Source organism: Lathyrus oleraceus, chromosome 6, assembly GCF_024323335.1.
Source record: "Lathyrus oleraceus cultivar Zhongwan6 chromosome 6, CAAS_Psat_ZW6_1.0, whole genome shotgun sequence".
Taxonomy (NCBI): Eukaryota; Viridiplantae; Streptophyta; class Magnoliopsida; order Fabales; family Fabaceae; genus Lathyrus; species Lathyrus oleraceus.
Window position 1 is genome coordinate 252,824,333 of NC_066584.1, and position 16,084 is coordinate 252,840,416.

The following is a 16,084-nucleotide window of genomic DNA, read 5'->3' on the forward strand; positions in this document are numbered from 1 at the left end:
TTCTTAAATTTTCATTAAAACCAACTCACCAATTCATTTGAAATTTTTACCACGAACTACGGGGTTTTGATCCCTCATTTTTATGTTGGTATGCAGGCATAAGACCAAAGGTCTTATCAAACACAAAAATATAATCAATGAATTATTTTCTTATCCCCACACTCTTTATTTCATCAAACATCTTTTATACCAAAAACACATGCACACATAAAAAAGGGCTCCCTATGAGTACTTAGGACACTTTGGGTGCTAACACCTTCCCTCTATGTAACCAACCCCGTTACCTGTAATCTCTGGAATTATATTAGTTTTGATTTGAAAACTTCTTATATTTGAGTTTTGTTCGTACTTTTACCTTTTCCTTTGGAAATAAAAAAAAAGCACGGTGGCGACTCTGGTTTTATTGAAGTTAAGCTCATCCATAGCTTGATAATCATGAATTTACCGCTACAACACCATCAATGGGCTAATATATTCACAAAACCCTTAGCTGAAGATACATTCTTCCTCATTCAGAAACATCTAAACATGGAAGACTGCCCAGAACGACTCTGAACTTGTGCTTCTCTATTGTGGTGTTTAATAGGCTCTGACTTAATCATTTGTTGGTCATCAGGTTCTAGTTCTGCTACTTCTACCAGTTAGATGCTATTTGGATTAGAATCCTTCTGAATCAAAATCCCTTTGGTATTCTTTATATCATAAACATCAACATGTGGCCTCTCTAACGTATGGCCTTGGATCTTCTAGACAACTATCTAGCACAAAACTCAAGAGCCAAACTATTGAGATCTCCTCGAGTAGTGTGCATATTTTTTAGATTAGACTATTATCATTAGCTGCAATTAATTCTCCTAAGCGTGTCAACTCAGATTTTTGGAATAATTAATGATGTTGGTTCCTATTCTCTTTTTACGTTGTCGTTTTGCATGCTAAGTGATTGTGTATTTCTTCACATTTCTCACTTTCACACTTTTCACTGACAAACCTACACAAACCCTCTTGTTCTCAATTTCTCTGCAAGTTCTTCAACATTCTTCAACCTTCATGAACAACAACAATCTTCATCTTCTCCAAATGAATTCTCAATAACAAAAGGTTTACAACTATTCTCAACAAATTGAAGCAACCGAACAATCTACTGAACTCCCACGACAAACATCTACTTAAACTGCTACAACCTCAACAACTGCTTACAAGGAACCCTGTGTTCTTGATCGTCCCCCTCATATAAACCTTGCCATGCCTTTTGAAAAGTTGAAGGTTCTATTTGAATCACTAGTGGACTTTGAAAACTTGAAGCGTAACGCAGTTGGTCTCATTGAAGAACTTGAGAAACAAGGTTGGGGAAATTACTTCCAGAGACTCTATGGTCCAGTCTAGACCTTCCTCGTTAAGGAGTTCTGAAGATTTGCAGACTACGACGACATTGCATAGTTTCCTATGTCTTGGGAGTCAAAATGGTCATCATAGAGAAGTCAATAGCCAATCTTCTGGATATGGAGAAAACTGGGGGCAGAGGGATTTTATAATATAAACCCTAGGGGAAAATACATATCCCAGGAGATAGTTCCCACTATATTCAAGCAAAACCCATAAGGGAAAACCCCCAAGAACAAGGAACTTCACCAAAATCTGAAGGTCTGGTTGAATATTATTTTGGGTACCATCCACCACCGTCCAACATCAAACTCTTCAAATTACATAAACATTGATCAGAAGTGCATCCATCATTGCCTTCAAAAGGGTCTGAAGCTGAACCTGTAACACCCCGATAAAAATAAGATAATTATTTAATTTAAGTTAATAGTATATTTATTAATTTAATTAAATAATTGGAATATTATTGGAATTATTATTATTATTGGAATAATATAAATTGGAATAATAAGTTGGAATATATATATAAAGAGTTCCATTTTGGTAAAAAGGGTTTTTTCACGTGAAAACCAGAGAAGCGACAGAAAGTGAGAAAAGGGCAAAGAGGAAGAGCAGGAGAAGAAGGTTGAAGAAGGAAGAGCTTGAAGCTAAAGGATTGCCGGATTAACTCAGGTAAGGGGGTTTATCGTCGTTTAATGGGTATTATGGGTTAACATGTAATGGGTAGTAATAAGCCGTTGAATTGACCCTAATTGGGATGATGAGTACTGAAAAATTGAGATGAATAAGTTATGTTAAGGCTGTAATTGAATCTGTAATTGGGTGAGTCGTGATTTTCCAAACGTGTAGCTTTTTACGGAATCGGAATCGGAGGTCCGGAAGTCCTCCAACGGCGAGAAATGCGGAGAATTCTGCATTCGGCTTCGCGTTAGCGCAGGAACAGCTTTCTGTCTTGCGTTAACCGGTTAACCCAGGGTGTTAACCGGTTAACACTGTTGTGATTTATGAAAATTTGCTGTTCTGTTTGCGTTAACCGGTTAACCCAGGGTGTTAACCGGTTAACACTGTTAAAATGTGCCAGGAAGCGTGTTCTGTGTTGCGTTAACCGGTTAACCCAGGGCGTTAACCGGTTAACACTGTTGGAAAAGTGAAAAACTGATATTTTAAATATTGTGAACAATTGATGATTGGCCTATATTGGTGTATGATATAGTAGGGATCATTTCCCGTTGTTTTGAGCAGTGTAGGTATTAGTAGAGTGTGCTAATACTGTGATTGATTATGTGGCATGACATAATATGATTCTGTGATAATTGTATTGGTGATGTATGATGGTGTGCATAATGTTGTGAATATCTCTATTATGTATGCTATTGTGAATGGACTGTTTATGGCTTAGAGTGTGAGCATATGTCCATTGTGGATTGTTGATGGTTGCATGCTAGGTGATTTAGTGTGCATAATATGGCCTTTATGGTGGTAGCTAATTCCCATGGTGAGGAATTAGTGAGTGAATTATTGTGGATTGTTGTTGATGTTTGCATGCTAGGTGATTTAGTGTGCATAGCATAGCCCTTGGGGTGGTAGCTAATTCCCATGGTGAGGAATTAGTGATGTGAGTCACTAGGTCTCAAATGAGTGGGACTAGTGAGCTTGGTAGCCGTATCTGGATTTGATCGGTGAGGTTGAACTATATGTTCACGAATAGTCGGTACCGCATGCATGGAGTCTCATTGCATAATGTATGTATGGCGTATAATATGAATGGATGTATTCCAATATTATACGTGTGTTTTGTGTTTGTGTTGAATATGATTGTGATTATGAGTTGGTGTTGCCGTTACCGAATGTGTGATCTGATTAGGGTGATGAAATGTGTTAATTTACTTAGCATTACATGATATTTTATAATGCTTATTATATCGATTGAGGAACTCACCCTTACAACTATGTTTTCAGGTAACGAGCAGTGATTGAGTAGAAGCTAGTGATTGGAGTCTAGCGTAGTTCATTAGTGAGTCATGCTCTGGTAGATGTAACATCGGGACGGGATGTTTTACTTGTTTTCATTTGGTTGTTGAACAACTTTACATGTAATGTGTTACATGGTTTGCATGATTGATTAGATCTCTATCCGCTGCGAATTGTGCAATATTTTATTTTGATTAATAAATGAGCATGACGAATTATTATGGTGAATGGTGTGAAGTGTCAAGTGTGACACCCTTATATTGCATATCTACTCTGATTTATATTTGTGGAATTATTATTATTATTGGGGTATTTTAGAAGGGTGTTACAGAACCTACCTGCATTACTCTTCAAGTATTTAAGGGATTCAGTTAGGGATACAAGAAACCACATGAAGCCTAGAAACTACATCCCTCTAGGAAGGCTCATCTCTGAAGTCCTGATAGAGAGTGGAATGGTGGACCATCTGATCTGCATCAACATGATGGAAGATGTCACTATAGATGTTGGAAAGCCTCTGAATGCCAGAGTCTTAGTCAATCCTACTCTGGACATATCCTAGGAAGCTCTAAAGGATCAAACGAAGATACCTCACGCAATGTATCTTTTCTCCAAGATAGATCCTCCAGAGGTCATTGCTCATTATCTCCAGGATCTGGCATCTCAAGGAGTGGACATCTCTGAGTTATTTATTGAATGGCTTCTAGAGTAGCCACCAAACTTCATGAAGAGGAAGAGAAAGCGTTCTGAAAATTTAAAGAAGAATAAGACTCTGAAGCTGGGAAAACCTTCTGAAACCAGATCGCTTGTGCCTCTGGACTCCTTTCTTTCAAGTAAGTCTTGTCTCTATAAAGCTCCTTTAAATTCTAGTTTATAGCAAATATTTTCCTCTCTACATCAACCACTCCCCACCTACTCCCCCTCTGAACCCACCATATCCATTCAAACTCCCTAGAACCTCATAACTCTGACACTAACTCACTTTCTTCCCCTGTACAGATATTCAACCTTACAACAACAATTATCCCCTTATCTGAAGCCATGTATCTAAATGAACCCATTTCACCTCCCTCATCCATTCCCTCATTTCCTCCATACTATAACATCTCCTCTGACTCTGAACAGTCAGAAATCCCTGACCCTTCCAATCCAAACTTGGCTCAACTCCAACCCAAAGTAAATTCTAAACAACTTCCATCTAACCCAGAAACCTCTGCACCTTCACCTTCTCCCTCTGCAACTCTACCACCCTTTGATCCTCCCACTCAACATCCCACTCAACCTCCCTCTGACCCTCCCACTGAAACCACTCACACTCCATCTGAACCAATAAATCCAACCTCTGAACCTCAACCTACCTTCCCAACCCTAGAAGAGTCATTTTCTTTATTCTTAGAATGTTCAACTCTGAAGCTCAGACAACTATCTGAATAATCTAATCTAAGTGACAATCCTTCTGACATAAGGACTCACTGGAATGGATTCATCAAATGGATGAAATATGAGGTCTTCAAGTTGAAATAACTATTTGAATAAGTAAGAAATGACTATATCAGAGAAGTTGAGGAGAGACTAGAGGCTCATCTAGTAAAGGAAGCTGAAGAAAAGGTCAGGATGGAAGATGAAGAGCAGGTAAGAAAGGAAGCTGAAGAAAAAGCTTCCGCTGAGGCTGCTACTGCTGCAGAAGCTGAAGCCAAAGCTAAAGTTGACACTGAAGAAACAACACGCATAGTTACAGAGGAAGATGCTAAGGCCACTAAAGTTGCTCTGACTCAAGGTGAGTCATCAAACTCTGATCTTGCTCCATTGGTGCTCAAGACTCTGGATGAACTTTAGAAGGAGCAACAACTTGTGAGAGCCAGACTCGACCAATAAGACTCAGTCAACTCCAGCATTCATACCTTCCTTGCTCAGTTGCTTTAGAGGATGCCACCTCCTCATAACCTTAGGCACCTTAGGATTTTATGTTTTTGTGTTTAGATCTAAGTGTTTTTGCCTCTAAGGCCTTCTTCTCTGTATCTCTTGACTTATCTAAATGAAATTTTGTTTTGGTCTACATGTTTTTCTTACTATGTTCTTTTTGAGTCTGACAAAAAGGGGGAGAAATAAATGAACATCCTTCTGATGAAATTAACATCTAAGTCTCACAATGCGCTTCTTACATTCTAACAATTTAAAACTGCAAAGTCTAAAGTGTTTTTACAGGATATATCTAAACAAGGAAAACTGAGAAACAAGCTAAGCAATATAAGAGGATCTGGTAAGAAACTCTAAACTATCTAAGTACCAGACTCAGGGGGAGATTGCCAATCTCAGAGGGAGTCATATTTTATCTAACTCTAAGTTATTTTCTTCTCTATCTTATGAAGTACCATCATTTAATCAATTGTCTGAAGTTTTTGTCATCATCAAAAAGGGGGAGATTGTTAGAACAAGATTTTGATTCTGTAATATATCTCTTAAGTTTTGATGATAACAAAGACTGAAACAATTTGGTACCCTAATAAATTCTCTAAATGTGAAGGACTCTAAGGTACACTGAATCTGATGGAACAATATCTGACGTCAAACCAAGTCCAGAACAGTTGATTCATAAATCATATTTGACGCTGACCAAAGCATGACCAAAAGAATTACACACAAAATCTGTCATTAAAGTACATCCGAAGACTCTGCAAACTCTACATCTGAAGACTCTAGACTCTGAAGATCCTCACATCAGAAGACATTTTATCTGAAGATCAGTTAAGATGACTCTGAAGATTATCAACAAATAAAAACTATCTGAAGAATACAAGCGCTACCTAAAGGCTCTGAAGTCCGCTCGCTCTGATTCACGCTCAGGAGATCATCTGTTTAATCAAAATCAGAAACTTAACAAAGAAGAAATCTAATTATGGTATGGATCTATATATGGGCAGTATTGACTACACTCCAAGACTGCTATGGAAAGGGACAAGAAACTTAAAGTCATTAAGGTCCACAAATTGGCAAGATATTAGCATCAATGCTCTCTCCAACGGTATGATCTCCAAACACTATAAAAAGGTCTCACTATCATCATACCAAGAAACGAAGCTATCACACAAGAATTCTGCATATCCAATTCGAATCATATACCAAATTCTTATTATTTTATATTTCAGTTATCAGACACGAGTTATTGCTCTAAGTGTGATCATTGATCATTGTTTTTAACTGTGTTCTTATTGATTATCTAGAAGCATCAAACACATTCTTGTAATTCTCAATAGTTGTTGTAAAATTCCTCAAGTGACTTGTGAAGTCTGCAGACTTGAGAGGGCTAAGAGATTGTTGTACTCTTAGACGTTTGTTGTAATCTTTCTAGATTATTGGATTAAATCCTTGTTGAAGGCGAAATCATCTTACCCGGGTGGACTGGAGTAGCTTTGATTTTCAAGTGAACCAGGATAAACTTTTGTGTTGTTTGCTATTATCTTTGTGCTTTCTAGCATTGCTAAAAGTTTCTATGGTCATTGAAAACAATTCAACCCCCCCCCCCTTCTTGTTTTTCTCTGCCTTCACCATGTACCTTGAAATGCAAGAAAATTCCAAGTACACAAGCTTGTTCTAAGTGGTTTGACCTAAAAGTCAACATTTTAAAGTCAAAGTTCCAAGGATCACAACTCCTTCAATTCTGAATATTTTGAAGTCAAAGTTCCAAGGATCACAACCTTCCATAATTTTCTTGGTCATTTATTTGGTGTTTTGAAGGACTTTATGGATTTTTCAATATATTTCTATTTTTAAGTTCATTTAAAAAATATTTTTAGTGCTTTTTTATTTCATTTAATTGCATTTTATATTTTGTGACCTTTGTGAACTTCTGTTGGCCTTGGATCATGATGGTTTGGATCATGAGTCTCATCAAACTCAATGGATCTTGGGTGTTGATGGGGTGAAACCTCTAATTCACCAAAATGGATGATTGATTTTGATGACGACTTGATCAAGCTTTTGGTCCAATTTGGGTGTTACCTCTCTTGTCCCCTTCTTCTTCATCTCTTTCTTTTTCCTTTGATAAATTGGATGACTTGTGTCCATCTTATTCATGACGTGTGGATTGGTACTTGATTAACTTTCATCATTTCAAATCTACCTCTTAATTGAACATGGATCATTTAAGGTACTTTGGGTTGATGCATAAGTTTGTACTAAGGGTCATGAAGTATGGATTGAAGTAATGGGTCATCCTCATAGCTTTTGTGCTTGATCATTTCTTCTTTTCTTTTTGTGCGGCATGAATTTAGGAGAATGATTTACATACATTTCCCTAGCATGTCTTAATACTAACATTATTATTGACCGACCTCAGATAGTTGTGACTTCTTTTCTTTTTGTATGAGTTCATGTTTTCATGCTTCTGGGTGAATAGTTGAGTGTTCTCCAAAAAATGACCAAACCATCTTTCATTTTTGATACTAACATCCTTTACTAATATTTTATTATATTAACTTTTACTTCAATGTCATTTACTTTATGCTTTTATTTTATGTCATTTACTTTATACTTTATGTTTAGCATCCCATATCATATTATTTGTGGTTATGTCATTTGGTATTTGCCCATTTGGACTTTTCTTTCATATCCTTGTAAAGAAAACATTAATAAAAAAAAAACTAAAAATTTCTTGTTCCCTTTATCCATGGACTTGAGGTTACTATCCATAACATTGTTATGGAGTTATGGACCTAGAGCTAGGACCTTGACCTCTGCTTTGGGAGATTGTGATTTGAGACCTTGGGATTCATTTGATACCATTGACTTTGGACTTTATGTGAAGACTTGCCTTGGTTATTTTGGTTTTATCTAATGCATAATTATTCTTTGCTTACTTGGATTTTGTTGAGGCTTAATCCAAAGGAGGAAATTCTTGCTTGACTTATGTCATAAATCTTGTTATCTCTTGGTTAGATATTTCCTCCCTAGATTTTACTTTATGCTATAGGATAGTCTCTTCTTTTCCTCCCCTTCTTTAATTTTCAAATCTTCTTGTTTTCTAACTTGCGCCATTTTCTTAACAAACCTTGACTTTCGTCAAGTGATTTTCAAAACTTTTTTCCTAATAAATGTTAATCCATCTTAAGCATGATGAGTAAGGGTGTATGTCAACGACAGTACAAACATGTGGATGAAAGAGCTTTTGCTTAAGGGGAAGCATAGTGGATGGAGGTTGTTGAAAGATAAATGTGAGTTCTAAATCACATATTGCTTAGAAAAATGGAGGTTGAACATTTTATAAGTAAAATAACTCATGCACATATCACCTTAAGGTTTTGGATGAATATGTGATGTCTCTTTCACTTATTTGAGTGAGTCTTTAACTTTTAGGTGAATATTCGACCTAATGTGAATGCTTTTATCTCATGATGACCCATCAAATAGAAAATCTCTCAAATTAATTCACCATTCTTCAACCAAATTCTGCAAGGTATCAAGTTCCCGCTTGACACTTTTTTCAACTTTCATTTCCCCGTATTCTCACTCTCTCACCCACATTTTTCTCACTTTTCAAATTTTAAAATTCAAATAATAATAATAATAATAATAATAATAATAATAATTATTATTATTATTATTATTATTATTATTATTATTATTATTATTATTATTATTTAAACAATATAATAAAATTTTAATGCAAAGACTATTTTTAATTATATATTGCTAAGTCTACGGTTATATAAATGTAAATTTGAATTTTCTTTATTTTTAGTTTTTACGACATATTTAATCAATTATTGTTTTTTATAATCACTTAAAATACTAATTAGTTTATTTTTTAATTTTAATAAAATTAATAATTTATTTTATTAGACAACTAACTTAGCAATATCACGAGTCATATTATCACATATTTTATTTTTTAATGTGAACTTTTTTTCTCTATTTCACGATTTTTTTTGTATGATTATTTAATACAACTAAATTTATATAATCATTATTTATTTTATAATTAAGTAACCAATTTCAAATTTTTATGTGAATCTAAATATATTTTAGATTCAATTATAATAAAATTAATAATTTATTTTATCAAATTGAATATTACTCAGTACTTATTCAAACAATTAATAATGTTAACAATTTAACAATCATCTTTATTTGATAGCTAAAATTATTATTTTCAAACCATAATTGAACGGATTTGGATTCTCCTGTTGTTTGTCTCATGTTTACATTCAACTTAAATCTTAACCATTCATTATTTTTTCTTTGATGGCTGATCAATCACTAGATTAAAAAAAAAGAGATTACATCACCAAAAGGGCATAAGAGGATCTATGTTATAATTGAAGAGAGTTTATTTTATTTTAACTCATGCATCACTATCAATACAATACCGATTTTAGTTTAATCAACAAATATCTTTATTTAAGAGAAAAAATTCTTATTTTTAAATGTTAAAATTTTATTTTTATTTTTATTTTTCTATTTCATATATCCTTTTTTTCTTTTTTATATAATCATTTAATACAATTAAATTTATAGAATCATTATTCATTTTATAATTAAATAATTTATTTAAATTTTAAATATATATTTAAATATATTTTATACAATATCCCCATGGGATATCATGTAGTATTAGTCTCGTCAAATTTAAATTATATTTGATTGGTAGTATTCATTTCAACTTAAAATATTTAAATATTAAATATTCGATTTGAAATTTAACATTACAATAAAATTAATTAATTGTTACATTTTTTTAATTTAAAAATATTTCATAGAATATGCCGTCAAACATTGATTTGTGTGAGGTTGCACGATATACAGGCTACGGACTATTCCTCTTCTACATTTTGATACTTTTAAGACTCATGTCAGTTTGCATAAGACAATTATTTCTCTTCACGCATACATATTTATTATATAAGTCTGACACTTCACAAGTTGGTGTGTTGCATGTTTTAAAAGATTCTCTTTAGCATGGGAAAGAGTATATATTTCATTTTATGGTAAACTTTAAATCTTTTTACACACTTTAAGAGTTCATATTTTTTTGTTATTTTATTTATTTAATAATTTTTTTATCTATATAAGGACAATAATTTTTTTTTAAAATTTATTAAATAATTAGTATATCTTATACTTTATACCATTTAAATAAATTAATTATTCAAAATTTCTTTTTTTTTTATAAATAGTAATATTTACCCTAAATAAATTATTTCTAAAACTCTTGCATACCTTCTTTTAGATTTCATTAAACTTTAACAATTAAGATATTTTTATTAAGATTAAAATATATTATAATTTTATAAAAATCCATTTATAAAAAGTATTTAATTGTGATAGTTATATTTGGTATTCATTTTAAATAATTTATTTTTATTTGTCTTTTGGTTTTATCAATGTTTTAAAAAATGGATCACATTGGCCAGTTCAATTGATTGGATCGGGAATCTGAGAAGAATCTGGTTTGGTCAACCTTTTAAAATATCTAATGGATCAAAATTGAAGTAAAATCAGAAAAACCGAATTCAACCGTCCAAAACTATTCGAACCAAAGAATCGAAGTTGGTTTTATAAAACTGTCCGATTCAAAAAAATGTATCAAATTGGCCATTTATTTAATATTTTAAAAAAAAATTATATGTCAATATAAAAACTTAACATACATTCTCAATCACAAAAAAGAATTATGTGTTTTTTTACAACCATACAAATTTCTAAATTTTGTCACTCAATTATAGTTTTTTTTCAACCACACTTCATCATCATCATATTGTATCTTTCAAGAATAATCACGATATCCAACTCAATATTGATTGTCGTTTAAGTCAATATTTGTTTGATGTTACCAAATACTTATTTCTTGTGGTTCAACTCAAATTCGTTTTTTTTATATTGTATTATTTATTTTTAGTATTGTATCTTATTTAATTTAGATTTTATTAATTATTTAAATTTTATTTTAGTTATTATATTCTATTATTTTAACTTTTGTTTGAATTAGTTTAATCTATTTTATTATAATTTTTTAATTTGATCAAATTATTATTAAATGAAGGTTGAAATGAAATGTAGAACTATGTTAGGTTATTTTATGTATTATCGATATTATTGTATTAAATTTGTAATAGATTTTTAAAATATTTATTTTATTAAGTTGTGAATATATGATTATGTGTGATATATTTATAAAATTTAGTTTTATATTATTAATTTATTTAATAAATTGTTCGGTCGTAGGTTTAACCGATTGAATCAATTGAATTTTAAACCATAAGTTTTACCGGTTCGATCTAGGATCTAATTTTTTAAAACTTGATAGATTGAAAAACATGTCAATAAAATGAGCTATTTAAAACTATTAGAAGTTGTTGCTAGTTAATAACTTTTTGTTTTGTTTTAACTAGTAATACATTAGATGATACTTGAGTATGGAAAGTGAAAAGATAAACAATTTTTTTCAAACATCATTTGAAAAACTTATTTTAAATTAATGCAAATCCTTATTATTAATCCATTAATTAATGTATTGTTTTTTTAGTCAATCAAAATTCTTGAGTTTTCTACCGTTTGTAATTTATTGTTAATCAGTGATGAAATTGTTTTTTACATATTTTTTTTAAAATATTAATATCGAGTATTAGTAATTTAACTAATTAAGCAAAAAAATAAATAATTAGTAAACCTCATATGCAAAAATTATAGTTGAAGACCAAACAATATGATTATTAAAAGTTCAATCACCTATAAAAAACAAAATGCATATTATTATAAATGGTATGATTATTAATTTTTTATTCATTATATATCTTCTATAAATAGAACTCATTTTGTATTTGAACTCTTTTTTTTATAAGTAAGAGATAATTTGAAATTAAAAATGAGCATTAGGAGTGCTCATCCTTATACAACCAAAAATCAAAAGGAAAACTCCAAAAAAACCAACCTACAACAAATCCAACCCTGAAATCATTGACAAGCAACTCTAAAAGAAAGAAACTACACCAAACACTTATTGGGTTATTATACCAATCAGGTCAAATATTCCTCCCTCTTTTATGAAAATCCATAAACAAATCCCGAGATAATGCCTTAATATAACTCAAAACCTCCAACTTAACAAGGGCACTACCTTTAAAAAGGATCGAGTTCCAGCAAGACCAAATAGAGCAACAAAACACAAGACCAAAAAATCAAAAAGAAGGGGAGGAATTAAAATTAATTAGTCTATCTAAAAGTGTATCACCTTGAGCCCAAGAATCTACCATAATCCATAAGAAAAACTTATTCTATAAGAAGTTGGAAAAGGAATCGAGACAAAACAAATGCTTCACATATTCATCTTCCAAAAAATACAATGGGCAAACCACATTATGAGTTCCTCCAATAATGCATCTCTTTGTGAATTCAATTCTCATTGGCAACTTATTGAGAATTAACTACCAACCAAAAGTAAAAATTTTGTTTGGAATTTTGGTCTTCCATAATTGATCAAACGGTTTAACTTTGGTAGGGTTCAACGTATGCTGCTCCACCAAAAAAGACTCGTGAATCCTCTTGTAGCAATCTTTAATTGAAAAATCATATTTATGTCTCCACCAAAAAAATGGTCATCTTCATTCGGCTTAGGCTTCACCCCATTCAAAATTGATAACAACTCATCTAACAACAACACCTCATCTTCACCCAAAGTCATCCCATTGAGATCCAAGTCCCACGCCCAAGAGTCATTAATCCAATACCCTGCATCGACCACTTTGTAACAAGACAAAATATTCATCTATGTGCATAAATAAATAAATCTATAAAGGAGGATGAACCACGCCAATTGTGTCTCCAAAAATCCAAAGACTTACAGTTATCAATCTTACAAGAAATAAAAGAAGAAACCTAGTTTGTATGAGGAGCAATATTAATTGAATCCCCTAAAGCACATAAATTCATCCACCACAAATAGGCTTTCTTAAAAGATGTCGAACCCCCAACACCGCACTCTTAACATCCCCATATCGAGATACAAGAAAATCGGACCACGAGAAAGGTTCATAATTTAAGATCCTCCATTTCCACTTAGAAAGTAATGACAAATTAAACATAATACAATGTTTAACTCCAATACCCCCTTCCGCCTTCGGCAAACAAATGGTGTCCCAAACCACTCAACAAAGCTTCTTCATCTCATCACCCCCTTCCTAGAAAAAAGATATTTGAATATTGATTATCTCATGAATAACTACCTTGGAAGCCTTATAGAAAGAGAAGAAGAAGATTGGAATATTGGATAAGAAGGAATTTAAAAGGACCACTCTACGTCCAATATATATGAATCTATTATACCACACCGCTAACCTTATTTTTAACTTGCCAACAATCGATGCCCATGCCTCTTTTATTCTAGGATCATTCCTTATCGGAATGCCAAGAAACACAAAAAGGATCAAACCAAAACCACAAGACACGAAAAAATCAGCCGCCTACACAAAAAATCAGAATCAAGCTTAAGACAAAAAAATACGGCATTTGGATAAATTCACCCAAAGCCCTGACACCAAATCAAAACCTCTAAGTAAAGCTTTAATGGTCCAAAGGTTATTCCAAGAACCCTCTCCAGTCAAGATAGTGTCATCTACAAATTGAAGCAATTCAACATGCAAATTATCATTAATATGAAAACCTTCAAAATCCCCCAAAGAAATCAATTGATGTAATAAACCAGCAAAATCTTCCGCAACCAAAAGGAAAATAAAAGGGGAAAGAAGATCCCCTTGTCTAAGACCTCTAGTAACTTTTAAATCCACCTCCCATTAACTAGAACGAACATAGAACTACTAAACACCAATGCTTATAACAAACCACACCACCTAGCTCCAAAATCCATCCTTCTTAACATGCTTCAAAGGAAATCCCACGAAACACAATCGTAAACTTGTTCAAAATTCACTTTAACCAACATACACATCCTCTTAACTCTTATAGAAAAATCCTCTAACTCATTCAAAATCAACACACCATCCACCATTTTTCTATTAGCAAAAAATACAGTTTGACACTTAGAAATGGGTTTAGGTATCACCACTTTCAATCTGGACACAAGAAGCTTAGCTAGAATCTTATACACACTTCGCACTAAGAAAATAGGTCTAAATTTATCGAGAGAAATAGAAGGGAATATTAATTTTAGGAATTAAAGCTATAAATGAAGCGATAAAAACTTTAGGCACTCGATCAACATGATAAAATGCTTCCACCACTTTCAAGAGATCATCCTTCATCATATCCCACAAGCTCTAAAACATTTATGTTAAAACCATCAGGACCGGGACTCTTATCCCCATCTCCATCCCAAATGACACCCTTGATTTCCTCCAGAGAAAAAGGCTCCTCAAGCAAAGACCTATCGTCGTCATTCAACCTTTGAAAAAAAGATCCCCTCAAAGATGGTATTCTATAAACCTATTCTTGGAATCTAGACTCAAAGTGACTCTTAGAATCTGAATAATAAAATACACTATCTTCTTCTCTTTTCTCTATTCTAATATTTTGTTTAATTTTATAACACGTTATCGACACGAAACTCTACCAAACATGAAAATGACAAAAATTAAAGGTATAACTATCGAAGGTAATATTGGTCTTTTATTCTTTTATTTTATATTAGTCGTTTTGAATTTTGATATTAAATTATATCTTATTAAATCATCAAGTATCCGTGAAGGATAGAAAAATAATTGTTGGTTCTATGGATTGACATCAATTTTGGTAAAACTTAGTGTTATCACAAGATGTCACGCTTGTAGTCTTGACATGTGATATCAGCTTTCTGCAGGTTGTTTGATTTGGTTGTGCAGGATTTATTTAAGATGTCAGGCCCAATGTTACGACATGTGCATACAGTACATTCAGTCTGAATGTTATATATTTTGTTGTTGCGCTTTTCATGCAAGTCTTTGTGTGCTTATGAGGAGATTGCATGAATTATTCAAGGAGTAATTATGTTTAAATCCAGAATATTATGTTTCCCGAAAAGGAATGATTCGCTGCTATTTCTTAGGGAATACACAATAAATAAAATTAGGGTTTCATGCTTCCCAGGCCCATTTAGAAAGCTTCTATTTAAAGACTATGTAAACCCTATTTGATACATAGAAAACACGAACGGTGAAGTGAGTGAGTATTAGGGTTTTAGTCTTGTGTGCGTTTTTGAATTGTGAGCCATTCATCCATCTTGTTGATGTGTGAATTGGACTGAGTTTTTGAGTTGTAATTTGTCCACTCTAAGCTTTGAAGTACGAGTGTATTTGTTTACTTGATTGAAGCTTTTAAGCAAGATCAAGTGTGTGTCCTTGAAGTGTGTCTTCTTGGTATTTGTTCTACTATCACTGCTGTGATTGAGGGGGAGTGAGTAGGGTCTCATGTCTTAGAGTTCTTAGATAGAAATCACACGGGTAGAGATTAGGTGAAAATATTGTAACTTAAAGTTGTTTGCAAGCCACAAGAGGACACCTGGCCCTACTCATCTGAAGTTGTCTAAAGATGAAAATGGTGTCAGTGTGGATCAAAGTCTCTACAGAAGCATGATAGGGAGTCTGCTATATCTTACAGCAAGCAGACCTGACATTGCTTTTGTTGTAGGTGTATGTGCTAGATATCAAGCTGAACCAAAGGCGAGCCATATAAACCAAGTGAAAAGGATCCTGAAATATGTCAATGGCACTTGTGACTATGGGATGCTATACACTCATGGATCTGATTC

The 16,084-nt window shown here is 32.8% G+C and overlaps 1 protein-coding gene across 1 annotated transcript; it reads left to right on the forward strand.

Moving 5' to 3' along the window:
- Positions 1–4,392: 4,392 nt before the first annotated feature.
- LOC127095001 (eukaryotic translation initiation factor 4 gamma-like) lies at positions 4,393–5,187 on the forward strand. Its single transcript, XM_051033754.1, has 2 exons — positions 4,393–4,727; positions 4,908–5,187. The coding sequence occupies exons 1-2, from the start codon at positions 4,393–4,395 to the stop codon at positions 5,185–5,187; spliced, it is 615 nt and encodes a 204-aa protein (XP_050889711.1).
- The last annotated feature ends 10,897 nt before the right edge of the window (positions 5,188–16,084 follow it).

Coding starts and splice junctions, on each gene's coding strand:
- LOC127095001 (XM_051033754.1), top strand. CDS start 4,393: ATGTATCTAAATGAACCCATTTCACCTCCCTCATCCATTCCCTCATTT. Junction 4,728..4,907: donor ACCTTCCCAACCCTAGAAGA/GTCATTTTCTTT, acceptor TGACTATATCAG/AGAAGTTGAGGAGAGACTAG.